We start from the raw sequence: 17,943 nt of genomic DNA on the forward strand, positions 1-17,943 counted from the left end.
CGTGGTGGTGCCGCCGTTGACCCTGGCCATTGACCGAGCAGCCCAACGTTCCTACTACCAGCTCCCTCCGCAGGAGAATCTGTTATGTTATCTTATGGTTGTGCCTCTACGTGCCTTTGGCCTTGCTTTACATACCCTTTAACTCTCTAAACATTGGGCCTCGCTCTTTGGTCCTTTAGGTAAAGTCACGTAGTAGGTATAAAATAAATTAAATCCGCGACATTTCGGGCGCAACACAAGCGTCCGCCGTGAGGTGGGACAACCACAGCAAGAAAACAATTGCTGAAGTGGGCAAAAGGGCTGCTGTGACAAGAGGCTATGTAGGTAAGAGAGGGGTTCAGGAGCCAGGGAGGAGAGAGTGGAGGGGGTGTGGAGTAGGGGCAGTGGAGTGCTGCAAGTGAGTCACATCTAGATTGGGTCTTGCGTTTCATTATCAAGTTACATTTTCCGAAAGTGCACCAACCTGCTCTCATCCGCTTATTTTGTAAGTTTGATCCCAGGCGGCCTTCAGTTTTATGCGTGCCTCTTATGGCAGCCAGGATGCGTTCTTGATAAACGGAACACTTCGTGAAACAGCGCTGTAGGAGGTCATCATAACATGCTTCCAATGGAGATGCATTACCGAATGAGCATTGGTTTTCCTCTGACCAAATATGAGCACTTTATTGGGGTATCAGTACCCGCCTTAATTACGATACTGTACACATGATAAATGTTTAGAGTTTTTATATGTATTTAAAACAAGTTCAATGGTTAAAGACGTAAGAGTTATGCCTGTACATGTGTAGTGGGTTCTTTAAGACAGCGTAGAGACGAATCGGTAGAGGCAATGCTTATTTATTACAAAGGTGCTTAACACAATACAATACAGCCTTCTACTTGAAGGGGTAACGGCCCCTTCACCCGCTGCTAGCTGAGGAGGTACGGCTTCGGTCTAACTCGCCCTATTCCTGGGCTAGGGTCTCGGGGTCCTCCGGCTAAGGGGGTCCTAGGGGAGGCTAGTCTGACCTGACCCAGCCAAGGTACAGGTCTCGACCACTGGCCACACGAGACCCGTCCCTGATAAGCCACCCACACAGACACACACTCACCTAGCCACCCACACACTCAGTCACTCACTCACCTAGCCACCCACACAGTCACTCACCTAGCCACCCACACACTCAGTCATTCACTCACCTAGCCACCCACACAGTCACTCACCTAGCCACCCACACACTCAGTCACTCACTCACCTAGCCGCACACACACAGTCACTCATTCACGCACTCACCTAGCCACCCAAACACTCACCTAGCCACCCACACAGACACACAGTCACTCACCTACCCACCCACACAGACACTGTCACTCATTCACTCACCTAGCCACCCACACAGTCACTCACTCACCTAGCCACCCACACAGTCACTCATTCACTCACCTAGCCACCCACACACTCAGTCACTCACTCACCTAGCCACCCACACACTCAGTCACTCACTCACCTAGCCACCCACACACTCAGTCACTCATTCACTCACTCACCTAGCCACCCACACACACTCATTCACACACTCACCTAGCCACCCACACACTCAGTCACTCATTCACTCAGTCACTCACTTAGCCACCCACACACTCATTCACTCACTCACCTAGCCACCCACAGACACAGTCACTCATTCACTCAGTGACTCATCTAGCCACCCACACAGTCACTCACCTAGCCACCAACACTCAGTCACTCACCTAGCCACCCACACACTCACTCATTCACTCACTTAGCCACCCACACAGACACTTAGTCACTCATTCAGTCACTCACCTAGCCACCCACAGTCACTCACCTAGCCACCCACACAGTCACTCATTCACGCAGTCACTCACCTAGCCACCCACAGTCACTCATTCACTCACTCACCTAGCCACCCACACACTCAGTCACTCACCTAGCCACCCACACACTCAGTCACTCATTCACTCAGTCACTCACCTAGCCACCCACACACTCATTCACTCAGTCACTCACCTAGCCACCCACACACTCAGTCACTCAGTCACTCACCTAGCCACCCACACACTAGTCACTCACCTACCCTATGCCCAACTTCCTTCATGTCTCCACGCTCATGTTCAATCGATTCCAGTTCGATGTCAAACATGCATCTCTCCATACTTTTATTTTCAAACACTGTTCTATTTTCTCTTGGGGTTTATATTTGCAAGCGTATTAACCTGCTAAATACACGCACTGTACAGAATGCCAACCCATGTTTTTCAATGGGATTTTCAATGAGTCGGGGTATATTTTTACCAGCCCCCCCCAAAAGGGTCTCTTTGGCATTTATTTCAGAGCTCTCCGTTATGAAATTAAATGGGCAATATTAGTGCCATGGGCTACAGCAAGAAAGGAGCATCACTCGTGGTGGGAGCAAAAACTTTGGCTATGAGCAAGTTGAGAACCCCCCCAAATTGTAAATTAATTGGAGCCGCTAAAGTTACGGCACCCGAGGACTGCCAAGTGAAATCTGGTTTGGGGCTCATGGACAAAATAGCAATGCACACGGCAGACAAACTCGGCAGGTTAAGGAGACTAATCATAATTATTTTAATTTCAACATTCTTCATTTCCACTGCGACCTTTAAAATCTTTCGGTACAGTCAATATAGAAATCTAAATTAATCCTCCAAAAAATGACAACTAAAATGTAAACGCGTCAATTGCACTTTCGACCTATACCCACGGTTAACTTTCAACAAGAGTGATGGGACATTCACAAATAGTACACAAAGTGACAATGATGTTGACACCGACGTTCAATACGGCATGAAACATGTTGAGTTGTCTTCTATGAAGGCTGGGCAGTGGAGAAGCACAGTTTGAGGGTGTAGAGGTATGGAACATCTGAGAAAATAAAAACAGGGGAGCCACATGACGTCTTCACTGGAGCACACAAAAACTTAAAACAATGAAGCAATTCTTAGGAGGGTCTTTGTCGATGTCAACAAACTCGTTCAGGGAGCTAAGATAACGTTGAGTTGTGATAAGTGAAAGTGCTTGGCTATGTCAACTTTCAATTCCATTCTGTATATGCAAAGAACAACAACGAAATCCAAATCGCCCATAAATAACAACCTGTTAATATATAATATAACAATCTACAACTGCTTTCGCTTCCTGCAATTTCACCCAAGGCTGCTAGGCAGCCAGTGTACACAGATGGTGCTATGGTAATAACAAGCGCCCCCCCCAAATCTGAACATTAGGTGCTCAACAGAGCGTACGACCAAAGATTTGCCGATAATGCAGCCCCGCTTCAATGTCATCGCACCAACACAAATGGCCAACACCCCACAACTTACTTGCGTTCTTCAGGGGGTGATGGTTAATGCACGCCAGAGCCTCCATGGCATCGTTCTTGGTCTCCCACTCCATCAGGCCGGACACGCTCCTATCGGCTGGACACGTGGACGGACCGTCGCTCATAGAGTCATTTGGGTCGTGTAAAACGCAACACCCTTCGCCATTTTGATTTAAAGCTTTCGTGACTGCAGGAATTCATATTCTTGGTTCTTTCGGTAAAGTCACCACCACGTAGAAGGGAAACAATAAAATAATAAAAATATAAAATAAAATTCTCACGACGTTTCGACTGCAACACAAGCAATCATCATCAGGTGTGAAAACCACAGCAAGAAAATTTTAAAAAAGTGGCGGTTATTTTTAACGTTAGCACCACGGAGAGCGATTTGGCAGTTGTTCAGATGGACGAGTCCATCTATGTTCTGAAAAGAGGAGGGGGGAGACGAAAATAATGGATGCGGTCTGAAAGCCACCGTAAGCGTGAACAATCAATTAAGACCCGAAATGGTTTATCAAATCCTTCCAATGATTGCTAAGCCAGAATCAATCTTCTCGGTTGAAATTGTCTGTGTTTGTATATATTTATTATTTTGTTGTTTCCCTTCTACATGACTTTACCTAAAGAAGCCGTGTTTAAAGGGTGGTGTCAGTCGTCGGTGAATTTCTGCAGCAGGAAGGCTTCAGTCCGATGCCTTGGCTACGCTAACACGCTTCAGTCAGCTTGGGCGCGAGTGAATAGCAAGGACTGCTCTCGGGAGAGAATTTCTCACAGGGTTTCTTGAGCATGGCCTCATAGCACACGTTGCAGATCATCTGGTGTCGTGCTGTAAATCAAGCGACGATTGCATGGAGAATACAGTACACGATTTATTCTGTGCCGTGACACGTAAGATAAATAATAAACATACTTTGCGGGACTTACTTTTTCCAGAAAACACTTTGAAAGAGCGGGGCCTCGCAATCGACATTTCGTCGCACAGCTGCGGGGACAGAACGGGCGGCGTTCACGTTATAGTTGGTAACAGTTAACGTGCACCAATCCCGTTTTCCATTTTTAAATTTACATTCGCCAGCTTTGGAGCAGTCTTTCAAAGTGCTCAGATTAGTGTGAACACCAAGCATAGACTCAGGGGGAATGCAACCATTTGCAGAAACAATGTCCAAAGACTGAAATGTAAAGCTTTCGAATACGAATGAATATGAATCGTAATGTATTAAACAGGACAAATTAACGCGAGGTGTTGTCTAGTCTGTAACAAAAAAGTCCCTTTGGAACATCGACTGCATTATTTATACATCTTATGTTTTAACCGCTGAAAGGAAACTACATTACACCATTTAACATTTGTCCCGTCACAGGAAACGTGTCATGGGCCACCACAAACTCCACAACATCAATAGGCTCATCTTAAAAACCCACGATTGTTTCACGTGCAAACTTTGGACTTGAATATTTATAAAAGCTTCACCTGGGAAAACTTTTAAAGAAACCGAACGCGCTCCCCTTCTGCGCTGCTGGCAGCAGGCTGAAGGGGCGGCGGGGGCACGGACCTGCGCGAACATCTCGGCCGTGATGTCCGTGGGTGCGTTGAAGAAGTGCAGCACCGCGGTGGGACGCTGGTTGCGGTTCTTCGCCGCCTTCTCGCTGTCGGCATAGCGGTGGTTGCGAGAACCTGTGTAGTCCCTGTAGCTGTCGGTGCCGTCCGGCAGCTCGAACGCCTGGCCCGGCACAATCGACCGCTGCCTCGACACGCTGCCGAGACGAGGGCGGAAGGGAGGGAATAGCGCGAAGAAACTGTTTTTAGTTTTTATTTTATCACGTTCCAAATTTCATGTGCTCTTTGGTTCGATTCGGTAAAGTCACGTGGGTAAAAAATAAAATAACAAAAAATCACGACGTTTCGGCCACAACACAAGTGGCCTTCATCAGGTGAAGGGACCGGACTGTCCAGAGGACAGCGTTGGAGTGAAGACAGCAAGCCCAGGTCGCGTCCTTTAAGCTTGTTGTCGCGGCATCTTTTGAGGAAGGTCAGCGTCTCGATGAGCTTTGACTTCTTGTCCCGTTGTCTGTTGAAAGCTCTAACCGATAGGTGAAAGCCCTCCCCGTAGAGCTTCAAATCTAGAATCCAAATTTCACGTTCGCTATTTCAATAAAGGCCCTCCCCGTAAAGCTTCAAATCTAGAATCCAAATTTCATGTTCGCCACTTCAATAAAGGCTCTGGACAGCAAGTAATCGGGGTCCTCGTGAGCTGTGTGACAAGTGTTTCGTTCACGGTATTCATCAGCTCTCTTTTTCACCGTCCTAAAATTTCGTCACTTGCACTAAATATTTACTAAAGTGTCTTCCCTAAAGAGAAAGCAGTATCCAATTACATTAACAGGATATGACGAGTTACATTTACCAATTTAACACGGGAACAAAAAGGCTCACCAGAGGTTGATTTTATTTCCAAAGATCTGAGACATATTGAGGTGAAAAACCGCCCTGTGCACGGCGTACTGATCTCCCATCTCGACCATGGCGGCTCCCGGCTTGCTCTTCAGGAACTTAACCTACAAAAATAACAACCCGTAAGACGGTTCAGCATCGCGCAATCTTGCACGAAAATATCTACAAGTTTCGTTGTAACGCATTGTTGAAATGTGAAGTGTTGGCCGAGGGGCCATTAGAAAACATGCACAAAGAACACTTCGCATTGGGTACATTTTTGTAAAGAAAATGACCAAATGTGTATGTTGTCAATCGGTGAACAAATTTGGTCGTGTGAATCTCCCACTTTATATAACACGATCAGCGCACGACGTGCACCACACGCATGCGTACGCATTGCACCGCGGTTGAACCTTTGGAAGAAAAAAAACGGGGACTCATTTCAAAGCAGGTGCGCGCAACACCCAGCGAAGGCACCTTCTCCACGTCGCCGAAGAGGCAGAGGATGTTAAACACGCGGTCGCAGTTGAAGCGTTCGGCGTCCAAGTCGTACACAATGAGGACCTTGTTGTCGGCCTGCTGGTTCATCATGGCCTGCACGTGCTGGCCCTGGGTACCACCCAGGTTGCCCATTCCTCCCATGCCCATTCCTCCCCCACCGCCCATGCCGTCGCCGCCAGATCCGTAGTCGACGCCCGGTGGCGATGGCTGCTGGTGGCCTGTGACGCAAATACACAAGAGGGGGAAACGCATCGTGAACAGCTGAAACTCTCTAAACTTCTCTGAAAAACAGATTTACCACAGCCATCATCCTACACACACGTGTGCCCTTTCCTATAAGATCAGGCAACCCAGGATTCACCACTCTACCCCTTGGAGACACTGGAAAACATTGGTCCAGAAGACTCAGTTGCCTAGGGAAGACTAAACTAGTTTTTATTTTAGGTTGAGGCCCACCAAGCTCTTATTCAGCATAGCTTGTTTTAAATACCCAATACATCTGATAACTGTTGGAAATATCGTCTCTTAAAACACAAAGCAACTCGTACGTTGCAATTGTTAACCGCAAAAAAAGGTTTTTAGGATGCACCTTAACACTAATTCCAAATAAGAAATGTTCTCAACAGGCAGCAGGTTCTTTCAATCTGACAGCAAGCTGAAGGAAACCGAAATTACAGCATTCGCAACAAAGGGATTACCTCCACAGTCGCCACCACCGCAAGCGTGTGCTTTGGGATGTTCGCCAAGGAGAGACGTTTGCTTCGCTGGCATCACTGCATTGCCCTCTGAAAACAACAAAAAAACGATCACCAAATTCACCCACGGGAAACATAAGCGCTCACTGCTGCACAAAATATGACAATCCAAAAAATTAATTCTGCACCCAGAACATTCACACTACCAACACATTAAGAAATTCCGGGCACACTCCACAAGGGGGCGCGCTGCGTCTGCCCATAAAACAATCGGCGGTATTTTAAAAATGCAGATTTCACACGGCACAACATAAATAACGAGTGCCATACAAAATACAGCGCGTAAAGAAATGCTCATCGCAAGAAGAAGAAAAAAACAAAATTTATTGGAGGTGTACAGATGCACGCGACAAATTGTTCCGAGGTGCGGCGTCAGCGAGTGTCCGTGGTTGCCGCCTGCGATGCCCGCTCGTTTCTTACCCAGTCTACGCTTCGACGGGAACACAAAGTTGCCCAGAGTCGGGCGGCGGCTGACGACCCATCGCGAGGAGGATGCAACAGAAAGGCCGGCACCTTCTTTCCTGCGCCAACAGCAGTCACACTCGGCACAAACGGACCCCCCCGCGTTGTCCGTGCCACCGCACCTCTCGCTCTCCGGCGACCCTTTTTGGTTTGGGGCTTAAAATTGGGACGCTTGAAGTGGGCGACGGGGCCTTACGAACCTTTAAAATGAAAAAGATCGCCGCTTATAAACCGATGCGAAATGCGTTGTGTCTGGCATCTGCAATGTCAAAAGCCTCGTTTGCAAACAAAACTTTAGCAAGGCAGTCTAAACGTACGAGCGTGGAGGTAAATTCTCACCAACGGAGCGATTTTAAGCCCCAAACGCATCGGCACGCATTCCGTTCGGCTTATTTCCAAGTCCCGTTCGCGGTGAATGCGGGCTTTCGTCGCTCCCAGCTTCTTCGCGGCGGTTCCGGTGCTTTGCCGGTCTGTCAGCGCCGTGTCCCCCGGTGCCTGCGGCTGGACGCGGGTTATCCGATGGCCTCTGCCAAGCGGCACGTGGCAGTTGCGGTGCAGCGGATGCAGCGTGCTGCGCCGAGTGTTCCGTGACGTGGCGCTGCAGGCGTGGGGTGCGCGGGTCGGCCGTGCGTGTCACAGCGGTGGCGGCGTGTTGGTTGCTTGGTCCCTGGTGCCTCCCAAGTGCCGACGAGGATGTCGCCAATGTCGCCGTTCGTGTCGTCGCCGTTCACGTCGGTGGCTGTTGGCTGCCGGGCGCTTGATTGCTCGTGTGTTGCTTGCAAATTGCCTCCGTGTGCTTCTGTGTGCGGCAATGCTCGCAGATGCTCCTTGTAGCGTTGATGTTGGGAGTGAGGAAAATACTCTTCGAAGCGTTTACGGAAATTTGGCGATTAAATCAAACCGCACCATGTCCCTGAAGCTCCCTTGATAAAGTGGCGAGACTTACCTCTTCGGAAACTAATATCTGTGCGTACACACAATGTACTCGGGACAAAGATACCATTTTCCTGTTCAGGCTCAATCGTACCAAATTAAAAGGGTTACTTTATAATAAGTGATATTTTCAATCGTAAATATCGGCTTTTCTGACATCCTCTAAGCTTCTCCGCTTAGTATCCAGACACCACATAATGCAGTCAAGGTTTCTCAACCCTACAAAATATAAAAACGCAACGTGCAATGTCCACCTCAAATATGCCAGTGAAAGTTGGCACCTACTTCTGATCCAACAGACACACACCCTGGTAAATCTAGATATAAAAGTAAAACCTTGGATTGCGAGTAACTTGGTCTGCAAGTGTTTTGCAAGACGAGCTAAAATTGTAAATAAATATTAACTTGATAAACGAGCGAGGTCTTGCAATACGAGCAGTGTACGTGTAGACACACTTTGTACTGCCGTGAGTCACGTGATCACACAACTGATAGACGAGTGCTTTGATGTACGAGCGCTTTGGATTACAAACACGTTCCCGGAACGAATTATGCTCGCAATGCAAGGTTTTACACTGTAGTGTAAAAATGCCCAGCCTTGATACACCCCGAACAACCGAGTACCCGCCCATGGGCCACATGCACTTGACGTTGGGAAAATCTTCAAAGCTGATCAAAATCTAAAATGCCACCAACTTAATGGCAATGTCTATCGCATGTCCAGTACCAGGGCAACAGCTTTAATGGTAACAAAAAAATTAATCCAATGGATTATTGAACACTCCAGCAGCCACATGCCTCCTTGTGAATCCTGTTCTTCACAACATTCACTTATACTGCCAAATTGTTCTGAAGGGTAAACTAGAAAAAACAAAGTACACGGGCACGAGTTTAAAACCAATCTGCCCAGAGTAAACTACGCAAGCTTAGCATGGGCTAAAAAAACACAAAGATTATTTAGTTATATGTTGCGCTAGCTGTTACTACCCGGCTTCGCCCGGGACTTGGATCCACCACGCCCGGCCGCCTTTGTCTCCCCAGTGGCGATGTTCACACACCACAGCAGTTACTCGTTTGAGGCTGAGTCGACCTAGGGGAGGCCCAGGACCGGTTAAAATAATCGTCACCGGTGGTGGCGGTGAACGGGAATCGAACTTGGGTCGCCGGGTTCGTAGCGCAGCGTAGCGCTAACCGCTACACTACGGGTCACGTGACAGATTTGACGTCACAGCTCACTTGCCGTGCAAAAAATAAATGCATTATCGAGCTCCCCCCCCCCCCAAAAACAAAAGTGTATTTGTGTAATGTTTGCACGGTATACAGTCTGGAAAGTACCCACATGGCAAATTTCCAGTTTGTTGCATGTCGGGAAGTACGCTAAACATTTTGAACAGACACACATATTCACAACTTTGCCTTTTATATATATGGAGATGATAGGTATAAACGAAAATAACCTTGACCAGCTCTACACAATTGCAGTGATTGATACAAAAGAGGGGAATGGCGTTTCAAATAACTTCCTGTGACAACGACCAAGTTCTGTAGATTGTAAACAGTACACCAATGTGCTTCAAGACAACCAAGTGTCTGCAGGTGTGACATTTTTCTGCAACCAAAATCTCAAGTGCAGAAGCTGCATTATCCTCTTGAGAACGCTCCAAACTTCCCCCTCTACTTGGCCACTGATCTTCAAGTATAACACGGCGAAGCCGGCCGCGTACAGAAATAGTCAATGCCTGTTTCATCACGCCGTGCACACCCCTCCCCTTGCGTTAAAAACGTCACCCCCCCCCCCCCCACACACCGAGGGCTCACCACCACCAGCTGTCGAGAGAGCGCGGCTCTGATATGCTCGATATTGGTCTTACCTTGCTTGAGGCCAGGGTTGGTGAAGTCCCAGGTCTCAGAGTCATTTTTAAACACATTCAGACGCGTCGCCTGTAAAGAGGACACAGCAGGGGGAAAAGATAAACATTATTCGTGGCCAGCATATAGGGCATAGATGCTGGGAAAAAATTATATAACTTTAGAACCTTCTTTGGTTCTTTCGGTAAAGTCTCCACGTAGAATGAGGATAAAAAAATAAAATAAAACAATAAAATTCTCACGACGTTTCGGCCACAACACAAGTGGCCTTCTTCAGGTGAAAGGAACAAACCTGTCGTCCCGACCTTGTGTTGTGGCCGAAACGTCGTGATAATTTGATTGTTTTATTTTATTATTTTATTCTCATTCTACGTGGTGACTTTACCGAAAGAACCAAAGAAGATGAATCCTTGCAGTCACGAAAGCTTTAAATCGAAACTTTAGAACCATTTAAAATTTACAAGCATAATAATTATTAAGCGGTCATTACCCCCGAGACAATTACGGCACGCAACTTGCGGTGAAGCCGAGGTACTTAACGCAACCCTTAACTTCCTGGGAGATGAATGAATAAGAGCTGCCACACGTAGGAAGTCAACGATAAGCTAAACTTTCGCACCGTACGTAGCAAAAGCATGCTTATCGGAGTTGTGGGAAAACAGTGGCCTTCTGCCACCAGTTTTTTTTTTAAGATCACGTGTTGATTATCCCTCTTCGTTGGAACAAGCTCCCTTCGTGTTTGCAGATAAAAATCGCTATCCCTCGGTGGCCTATTTAAATTCGAAACTTGTTTAATTGCACAAGTTTGGCATGCTCTGCCTAACTCGGTATTATTTATTCGCAGTGTTCCTCGTGTACTGTAAAGCGTTAGCCTTGATCGTATACCTCAAAAATGTTGAAGTGCCATAACCCCGTTATGAAAATTATGCATTCGTTATTACTGTTCTGTAATTTTATTTCCTGCTAACAATGTAACATCTCCCCTCAGGTACTCTGCAGGTCTCGCAAAGCGGTCTATGGCTGAATGTTAATCACCCGTCACCAAATAAAATCGAATTAAAAACCAACTCTACCCTTCCCACTGGATGCGAATTTTCCATTAACTGGCTCAGGGCACTGGCTCAGATGAGAACCACCCTCACACGGTAATATCAATTGGGAAAAGTTTGACTTTAGACAACGGCAAGGATGCCCGTCATGCACAATGGGTTGTTGTAGGTTGTGGGGCTGTGTGGTGGGCAGCTGTAAAATCCATTGGGTGCATTGTATTTCTATGCTGCCACAATATATGCTACACTCCTTTACCCCGCACACAAGTCAAATAACCCCCACAACAGGCATCGAGTGCGGAAGCCCTCATCTAGCAATGAATTGCCGTGTGTATTCAGCATTATTTGCTCACCAAAGTGGTCAATTCAGTATATTAAATGAAATCTTTGGTCTGCGGGTGAAAAAAACCAGGTTGTGGTGCACACACTTGTGAATGTACAAAATATCGGTTGTACTTGCCCTCGCATACTCCACTATAAGAGTACAGCAGCCCGAATAGATGTCCGCTCCATTCAGAGATGAGTTCGCTCTTTCGGCGCTCTCAACCGAAACAAACGTGGCCAAAAATTAAGGAAAACACGACCATTTCATTTTAATAACAATACATTTAGCATCTCCAAAATAACACGTAAAATTACGTGAATGGCGGATATATCGTTACGGTTATGCATCTCGTTGAAAGGATATTCCACAAAGGCCTGCAGGCCATTCTTCCTGAAGATCACAATGCGTTGCAGAGGCCCAAATGGTTTGCAAATGTTGTAAAGCACATCCTGCAGGACCACATGGAGCACACAAACGCAGCGAGGTGATTTTGCACGCATTACCAAGTAAATTTGAAAAGCTTTTTTTCCAGTGAATTTTTAAGATCGAGCCATACAGGACATCAACGCTTTCCAAAATCAACATTAGGTCTATATATTGTTTTTTATTCAATGCCATTGGTAGACTTCGAAGCACAAACAAAAAACACGACTTCAATTGCCTCAAATGAACCAAAGGATCAATGTAATTTCCTTAGCAAAGCCATTCACTGTAATCCAAAACGGACATAATTTCACTCGTATAAATGAAACACGCGCGTGTGTGCATGGCACACCCGACAAACTATTCACACATTAATGTCCAGCTGCTGTAAGTGTAACAATGCCCACCGTGGTGATGGGGTAGATGGGGTTGAGGATGGTGAAGAGCAGGACGTGGTTGCTGTTGCCGTTGTCCCCCGGGACACCAGGGCGCCAAAGCTTCTGGCTGGTAGAGAAGTTAAAGTAGGCCGGCTGCCCACACACGTAGACGGAGCCCTTGGACAAGTAGTCGACGCAGCTGCAGGAGCTCTCCGGGTCTTCAAACTCCACCAGCGCCTGCCGCGTCTTGGGTATCATCACCACGTAGCTGCACGGAGGGAGCGATTCAAACGAGTGCCGTTATTCAAAGATGTGGCCGACTTTAAAACGCGTGCCTGTTGTTGTTAATGTTAAACACGAGGTTGGTCTGCTCCAAGTCACCTCATTTGATCTCAAGAAATGTTTCAATGCATGCAACGGAGTGGAGACTGGTTGGATGCAGGTTAGATGCCACGTCCCATTTCAGTTTGGCAGTGTAGTACGTTGCAATTGAATGTACTGTAAGAATATAATTATATTTAAAATACATCTTTAGGGTAATATAGTCTTCTTCTGTCGATGTATCACCTGACAAACGAAGCCTCTTCAAACGTACATAAACAAGGTACGTGTGTGCACCATTTCAATACGAGATATTAATTTTTAACACGGTTACTAATCACATTTGAACGTGTGCCGCTTTTGTCAGACGGCACAACAAAAGCAGCAGCGGCACTTTAATTCGGAGGGAATTCGTGACTTGGGAAAATTGAAAAACAAACGGTTTTTGTTTCGATTTAAAGCTTTCGTGACTGCAAGGATGAATCTTCTTTGGTTCTTTCGGTAAAGTCACCAACACGTAGAATGAGAATAAAATAATAAATTAATACAATAAAATAACACAATTCTCACGACGTTTCGGCCACAACACAAGTGGCCTTCATCAGGTGAAGGGACGAAACTGTCCCATTTCAGTTTGGCAGTCTCGTCCCTTCACCTGATGAAGGCCACTTGTGTTGTGGCCCAAAACGTCGTGAGAATTTTATCGTGTTATTTTAATTTTGATCGATTTATTATTTTATTCTCATTCTACGCCGTGGTGACTTTACCGAAAGAACCCCAAAGATGATGAAGCGGTTTTTGGTTGGTCACTTGAGGCTGTAAAGGCCCCGAGTAAGCCACGCCCGGCGTCGCCGATCACGCCGTGACGTGGGCAACGCCGCGCCCTCTCGTCCGCCGCCACACGCGGCCACGACTTTTTATTTACGGAAGTGGTTCTTGAGCTTTAATCTGCAGCCTTGCCACCCCCCCTTTGGTTCTCAATATTTTTTTTAAAACGTACAATGTTTATTAATTTAGAGGTTTGATGGAACAAAGTAGCGGTGCTTACGTGCCCGTGCTCAATGTGTTTCGATGATTTACCTTGTTAAAAATAATCTGGCACGTCTTGCGCCCCCAGAAAGGGCATCTCCCACCCCGTGCTTAAGAACCATCGAGTATTTTCGTGTTATGCAATTTCTTGAGTTGTCGAAGCGAAAATCGGTAATATTCGAATTTCCAAGGTCTACGTTCACTCCACGTCCGCAAACACCACCACCACAACAATAATAACAATAACAACAATAATAACAACAATAATAACAACAATAATAATAATAACAACAATAATAACACCAATAATAATAACAACTATAATAACAATAATCTTTGTTTTTTTCGGTAAAGTCACGTATAAATAAGAAATAATAAAATAACATAATAGCGTACGACGTTTCGGTTGCAACACAAGCAGCCATCATCATGTACAGAAGAGCTAAATTTACGAGAGAGGGGAGACACATAACCTCAGATGTATACACAGACACCCAAGTAGGGGGAACTAACACCGACACAATAGGGGACACAGAGAGAGAAGCATACCAAACAGACAAGAGTTTAGCAGAATTTGGAAACCAAATAAAGCAACACAGACGGTCGGTCAAAACACAATTAACGCAAAGCCTGGTTGATTACGTTATTTCAAAGATTGCTAAATTGCAAGTTAAGTATGAAATTTAAGATACAGACGGCACACACACACATAGACATTAAAGTAGAGCGGACCAGCACAGGTACAAGCACACAGTGAAGTCGCCTTAAATAGGCAGAGAAGGCAAGGCTGAGAGACAATGGGACATATTAGCATGAGAAGGCAAGGCTGAGAGACAATGGGACATTTTAGCATCAGGTATGCATAGAGCAAAGTGGAGCACGGCAGCAAACATTCGGAAGCACCAAGACCGACACACAGGCAGAGACAGCACAGAGAAACAAATCCAAGCACAGACACAAAGGCAGATACACAAGCAGAGACAACACACAGACAACACAAGACAACACAAAGACAGACACAAAGATACAGACCTTATACCTCCCCGTAGAGGCGGTTTAAACTTGGTTCAAAGGTTTCGTGACTGCAGGAATTAATCTTTGGTGTTTTCGGTAAACAACAATAACAATAATACAGCTTCCTTCCCCATGCGGGCAACGGTCACCACCGACTGGTCACCTGACTAGGCCAAAGTGCCGCACGGCCTCCACGAGGTCCGACTCGAGGGCTGTGTCCAAGAGTCCCCGCACGTGAACCACAGCCGACGGTGGGGGCTTGTGTGGGTCCTCAAACGTGTCCTGTGCACGTCGGCAAGGAAGCAAACTCAACACGACTATTGTGCAAAGCTGTTGTTTCCTCCTATACCGAGAAGACAGTTTTCAGTTTCATTTATTTGGTATAGCCCTGTGAGCCATTCGGCTCTTGAATCGGGTGCAACCGCAACAAACAAAAACATGAACAAGAAAAACATCTTACAGTGATTATGTGACTGTGCAAACAGAAAATCCAGGAAAAATCAGCAAAATAATCCTTGAAATAGCACCGTACACCAACGCTGTGTGCAAAAATCCCAGTGGGATGCAAGTCAAACAACAACAACAACCACAAGACAACTTAGATTAAGGCCATCAGTCTAACTCCGTACTACAACAAAACAAACATGGCCAAACCATAAAACTTTTTCAAAATCACCAAAATAAAGCCACGGCTAACATCGCCGGCAAGTGATATCGGAGCAGATGCAGACACTTGCATTTAAGGGGTTTTTAAATCTGCATCCGTTTGGCAAAAAATGGCCATAGCTCAGTGCCATCATTTCAGTAATCGCTAAGAACGTTCGCGAGTTTAACTTTAAATCTAAACGGCCCTCGAGTTACAAACTCTGGAACTCGCATCCCCCACCGCCAGGTGCGCTTTTGTAGATGCTGTAAAGTTTTATTATTCCGCAAAGTTTTTAATCACATTGGGGAGGGTCGAAGAGCTACCCCACGACGCCATCGCGTGGGACATTTAACACATCGGTATTTTAACTTAATTAGTATTTTAACTTTTGATTTAAAGCTTTCGTGACTGCAGGGATTAATATTCTTGGTTCTTCCGGTAAAGTCACCACGTAGAAGGGAAACAATAAAATAATAAAAATATAAAACAATACAATTCTCACGACGTTTTGACTGCAACACAAGAAGCAATCATCGTCAGGTGTGAAAACCACAGCAAGAAAATTTGAATAAAAGTGGCGTTTTTTTAACGTCAGCACCACGGAGAGCGATTTGAGAGTTTGTTCAGATGGACGAGTCCATCTATGTTCTGAAAAGAGGAGGGGGGAGACGAAAATAATGGATGCGGTCTGAAAGCCACCGTAAGCGTGAACAATTAAGACCCGAAATGGTTTAACAAATCCTTCCAATGATTGCTAAGCCAAAATCCATCTTCTCGGTTGAAATTGTCTCTGTGCTTGTATATGTGGATAGCCTCATGAACGAATCTCTCCTGGAAGGCAATGTTTTTATTCGTGGTCCGCCAGGAAGTGTCTAACTGTGTTGTTGGCCTGACTGGATGTGCTTCACATAATGTTGTTTCAGGTTTGTTGAATTCTCGTCTCTCATCTTTTGCTGTATTTACCTCCGTGATTTGTTCTTGACACCTGATGAAGATCGCTTGCGTTGTGATCGAAACGTCGTGATTGTTTTTTTAAATATAATTTAATTGTATTTCTACATACGTGACTTTACCGAAAAAAACAATGAGTAATGTTTTTATTGTTTCATATTTTTATTATTTTAGTTCAGTGCAAAGAGAATACACACCCTTAGAAGAGAAAACGCCGTCTAAAAAAATTACACTGGAAATAGCCCAAAGTGTTAACGAACACGAAATCCACGTTTACCAAAACGCGTTTTACTGAACGTAAGCAGAGCCTAGCGATGCTGTGGTCCGCGTGGTCCATCCCCAACACCAACAACGAGAAGCTCTTCGCAACGGCACTGGAATCTGCGAGTTACAAAGCTAAACAATCACGTTAAATAATATAAACACGGCTGGTGGTGGTGGTGGCACGTCGCCTGAGTGAAGCCTCTGGCCCAGGCCTCACAACGAGGCTCTGGGCGAGGAGGAGTAAAATAAACATCTTCTCGTTATAAAAACACCTCGTCAAGTCGCTCGTCACTGACGCTCACCATCGCGCCCGCCTGGACGCGGTCGTTGCCTTCGCCATTGACTCCCAGGCGCTTGGCCGCGTGCCGGGCGGCGGAGGCGGCGGCGGTGGTCAACATCGTGATGGCGTGGAGCGCCGGAGGGAATCGATTCGCGATCCTGTCGCTCGAAAACGACGCCCGCGCGGATCGCCGAGCGTCAGCGGCAGCAGCGGGCGGCGGCGGCGGGGCGATTCCAACGCGTGACATCGATTCTCGGATCGATGTGGCCTCTGGCGATGTTCGCGCGGCTTGGTGTGACCCCACAGCCACTCGTCACGTGACGCCTCTCTCGGCCGACTGGGGCCGGCGACGGAGATCTGAAGCAGTCGTGGGCCTCCCCCTAGGTCGGACTCGGACTACAATTAAATTTGATTATATTTTTATAATATTAAATAAATAATAATAAATGATAAATAATAAATGATAAATAAAAATAATCAAATTTGATTATTGTAAAAGCATTATAAATAAATAAAAAAATCCAATAATCACATTTTATTACTTTTAAATAAGAATAAATAAAAACCACATTTTATTATTTTTAAAATAAGATTAAATAAATAAAAAACATACATTAAAATAATAAAATGTGATTGTTTTAAATAATAAAGAAATATACATTATAAGTTAAAATAATCAAATTGGATTATTTTCAAATAATAATGATTAAATAATAAAATAATTGACCTATTTCGATCACTTTTACATAATAAATAAAGGCAGAAATATTTAATTAATAATTTAGCCTTTCTTTATAACCACAAATAATCACATTTGATTATTTTAAATAATAAGTAAATAAAATTTCGTTTAAAATGTAACTAATCAAATTTGATTATATTTAAATAAGAATAAATAAATAAAAATAATGAAATCTGATTATTATATGAATTAAAAAAAGAGGGATGACATTGTCATCCTCTCAG

General features: G+C 45.4%; 1 protein-coding gene across 5 annotated transcripts; it reads right to left on the reverse strand.

Annotated features, from left to right (window-relative positions):
* Positions 1–821: 821 nt before the first annotated feature.
* Positions 822–17,354, reverse strand: LOC142910224 (heterogeneous nuclear ribonucleoprotein L-like). 5 transcript variants are annotated; one of them, XM_076059925.1, is made up of 13 exons: positions 16,970–17,349; positions 15,000–15,118; positions 12,503–12,740; positions 12,036–12,121; positions 11,808–11,904; positions 10,301–10,370; positions 6,978–7,064; positions 6,256–6,497; positions 5,779–5,900; positions 4,898–5,099; positions 4,269–4,326; positions 3,346–3,441; positions 822–2,887 (listed from the first exon to the last, which is right to left on the reverse strand). In XM_076059925.1, the coding sequence occupies exons 1-13, from the start codon at positions 17,222–17,224 to the stop codon at positions 2,832–2,834; spliced, it is 1,728 nt and encodes a 575-aa protein (XP_075916040.1). In that variant the 5' UTR covers positions 17,225–17,349; the 3' UTR covers positions 822–2,831. The 5 variants fall into 5 exon arrangements, with proteins under 5 accessions (XP_075916040.1, XP_075916041.1, XP_075916042.1 ...); XM_076059926.1 differs by having other exon boundaries at positions 17,000–17,348; XM_076059927.1 differs by lacking the exon at positions 15,000–15,118 and having other exon boundaries at positions 12,503–12,718; positions 17,000–17,347.
* Between the last annotated feature and the right edge of the window lie 589 nt (positions 17,355–17,943).

This window comes from Petromyzon marinus, unplaced genomic scaffold (assembly GCF_048934315.1).
Source record: "Petromyzon marinus isolate PM22_M1 ecotype Great Lakes invasive population unplaced genomic scaffold, UKy_Petmar_22M1.pri1.0 PM_G_Scaffold_14, whole genome shotgun sequence".
Lineage (NCBI taxonomy): Eukaryota > Metazoa > Chordata > Hyperoartia > Petromyzontiformes > Petromyzontidae > Petromyzon > Petromyzon marinus.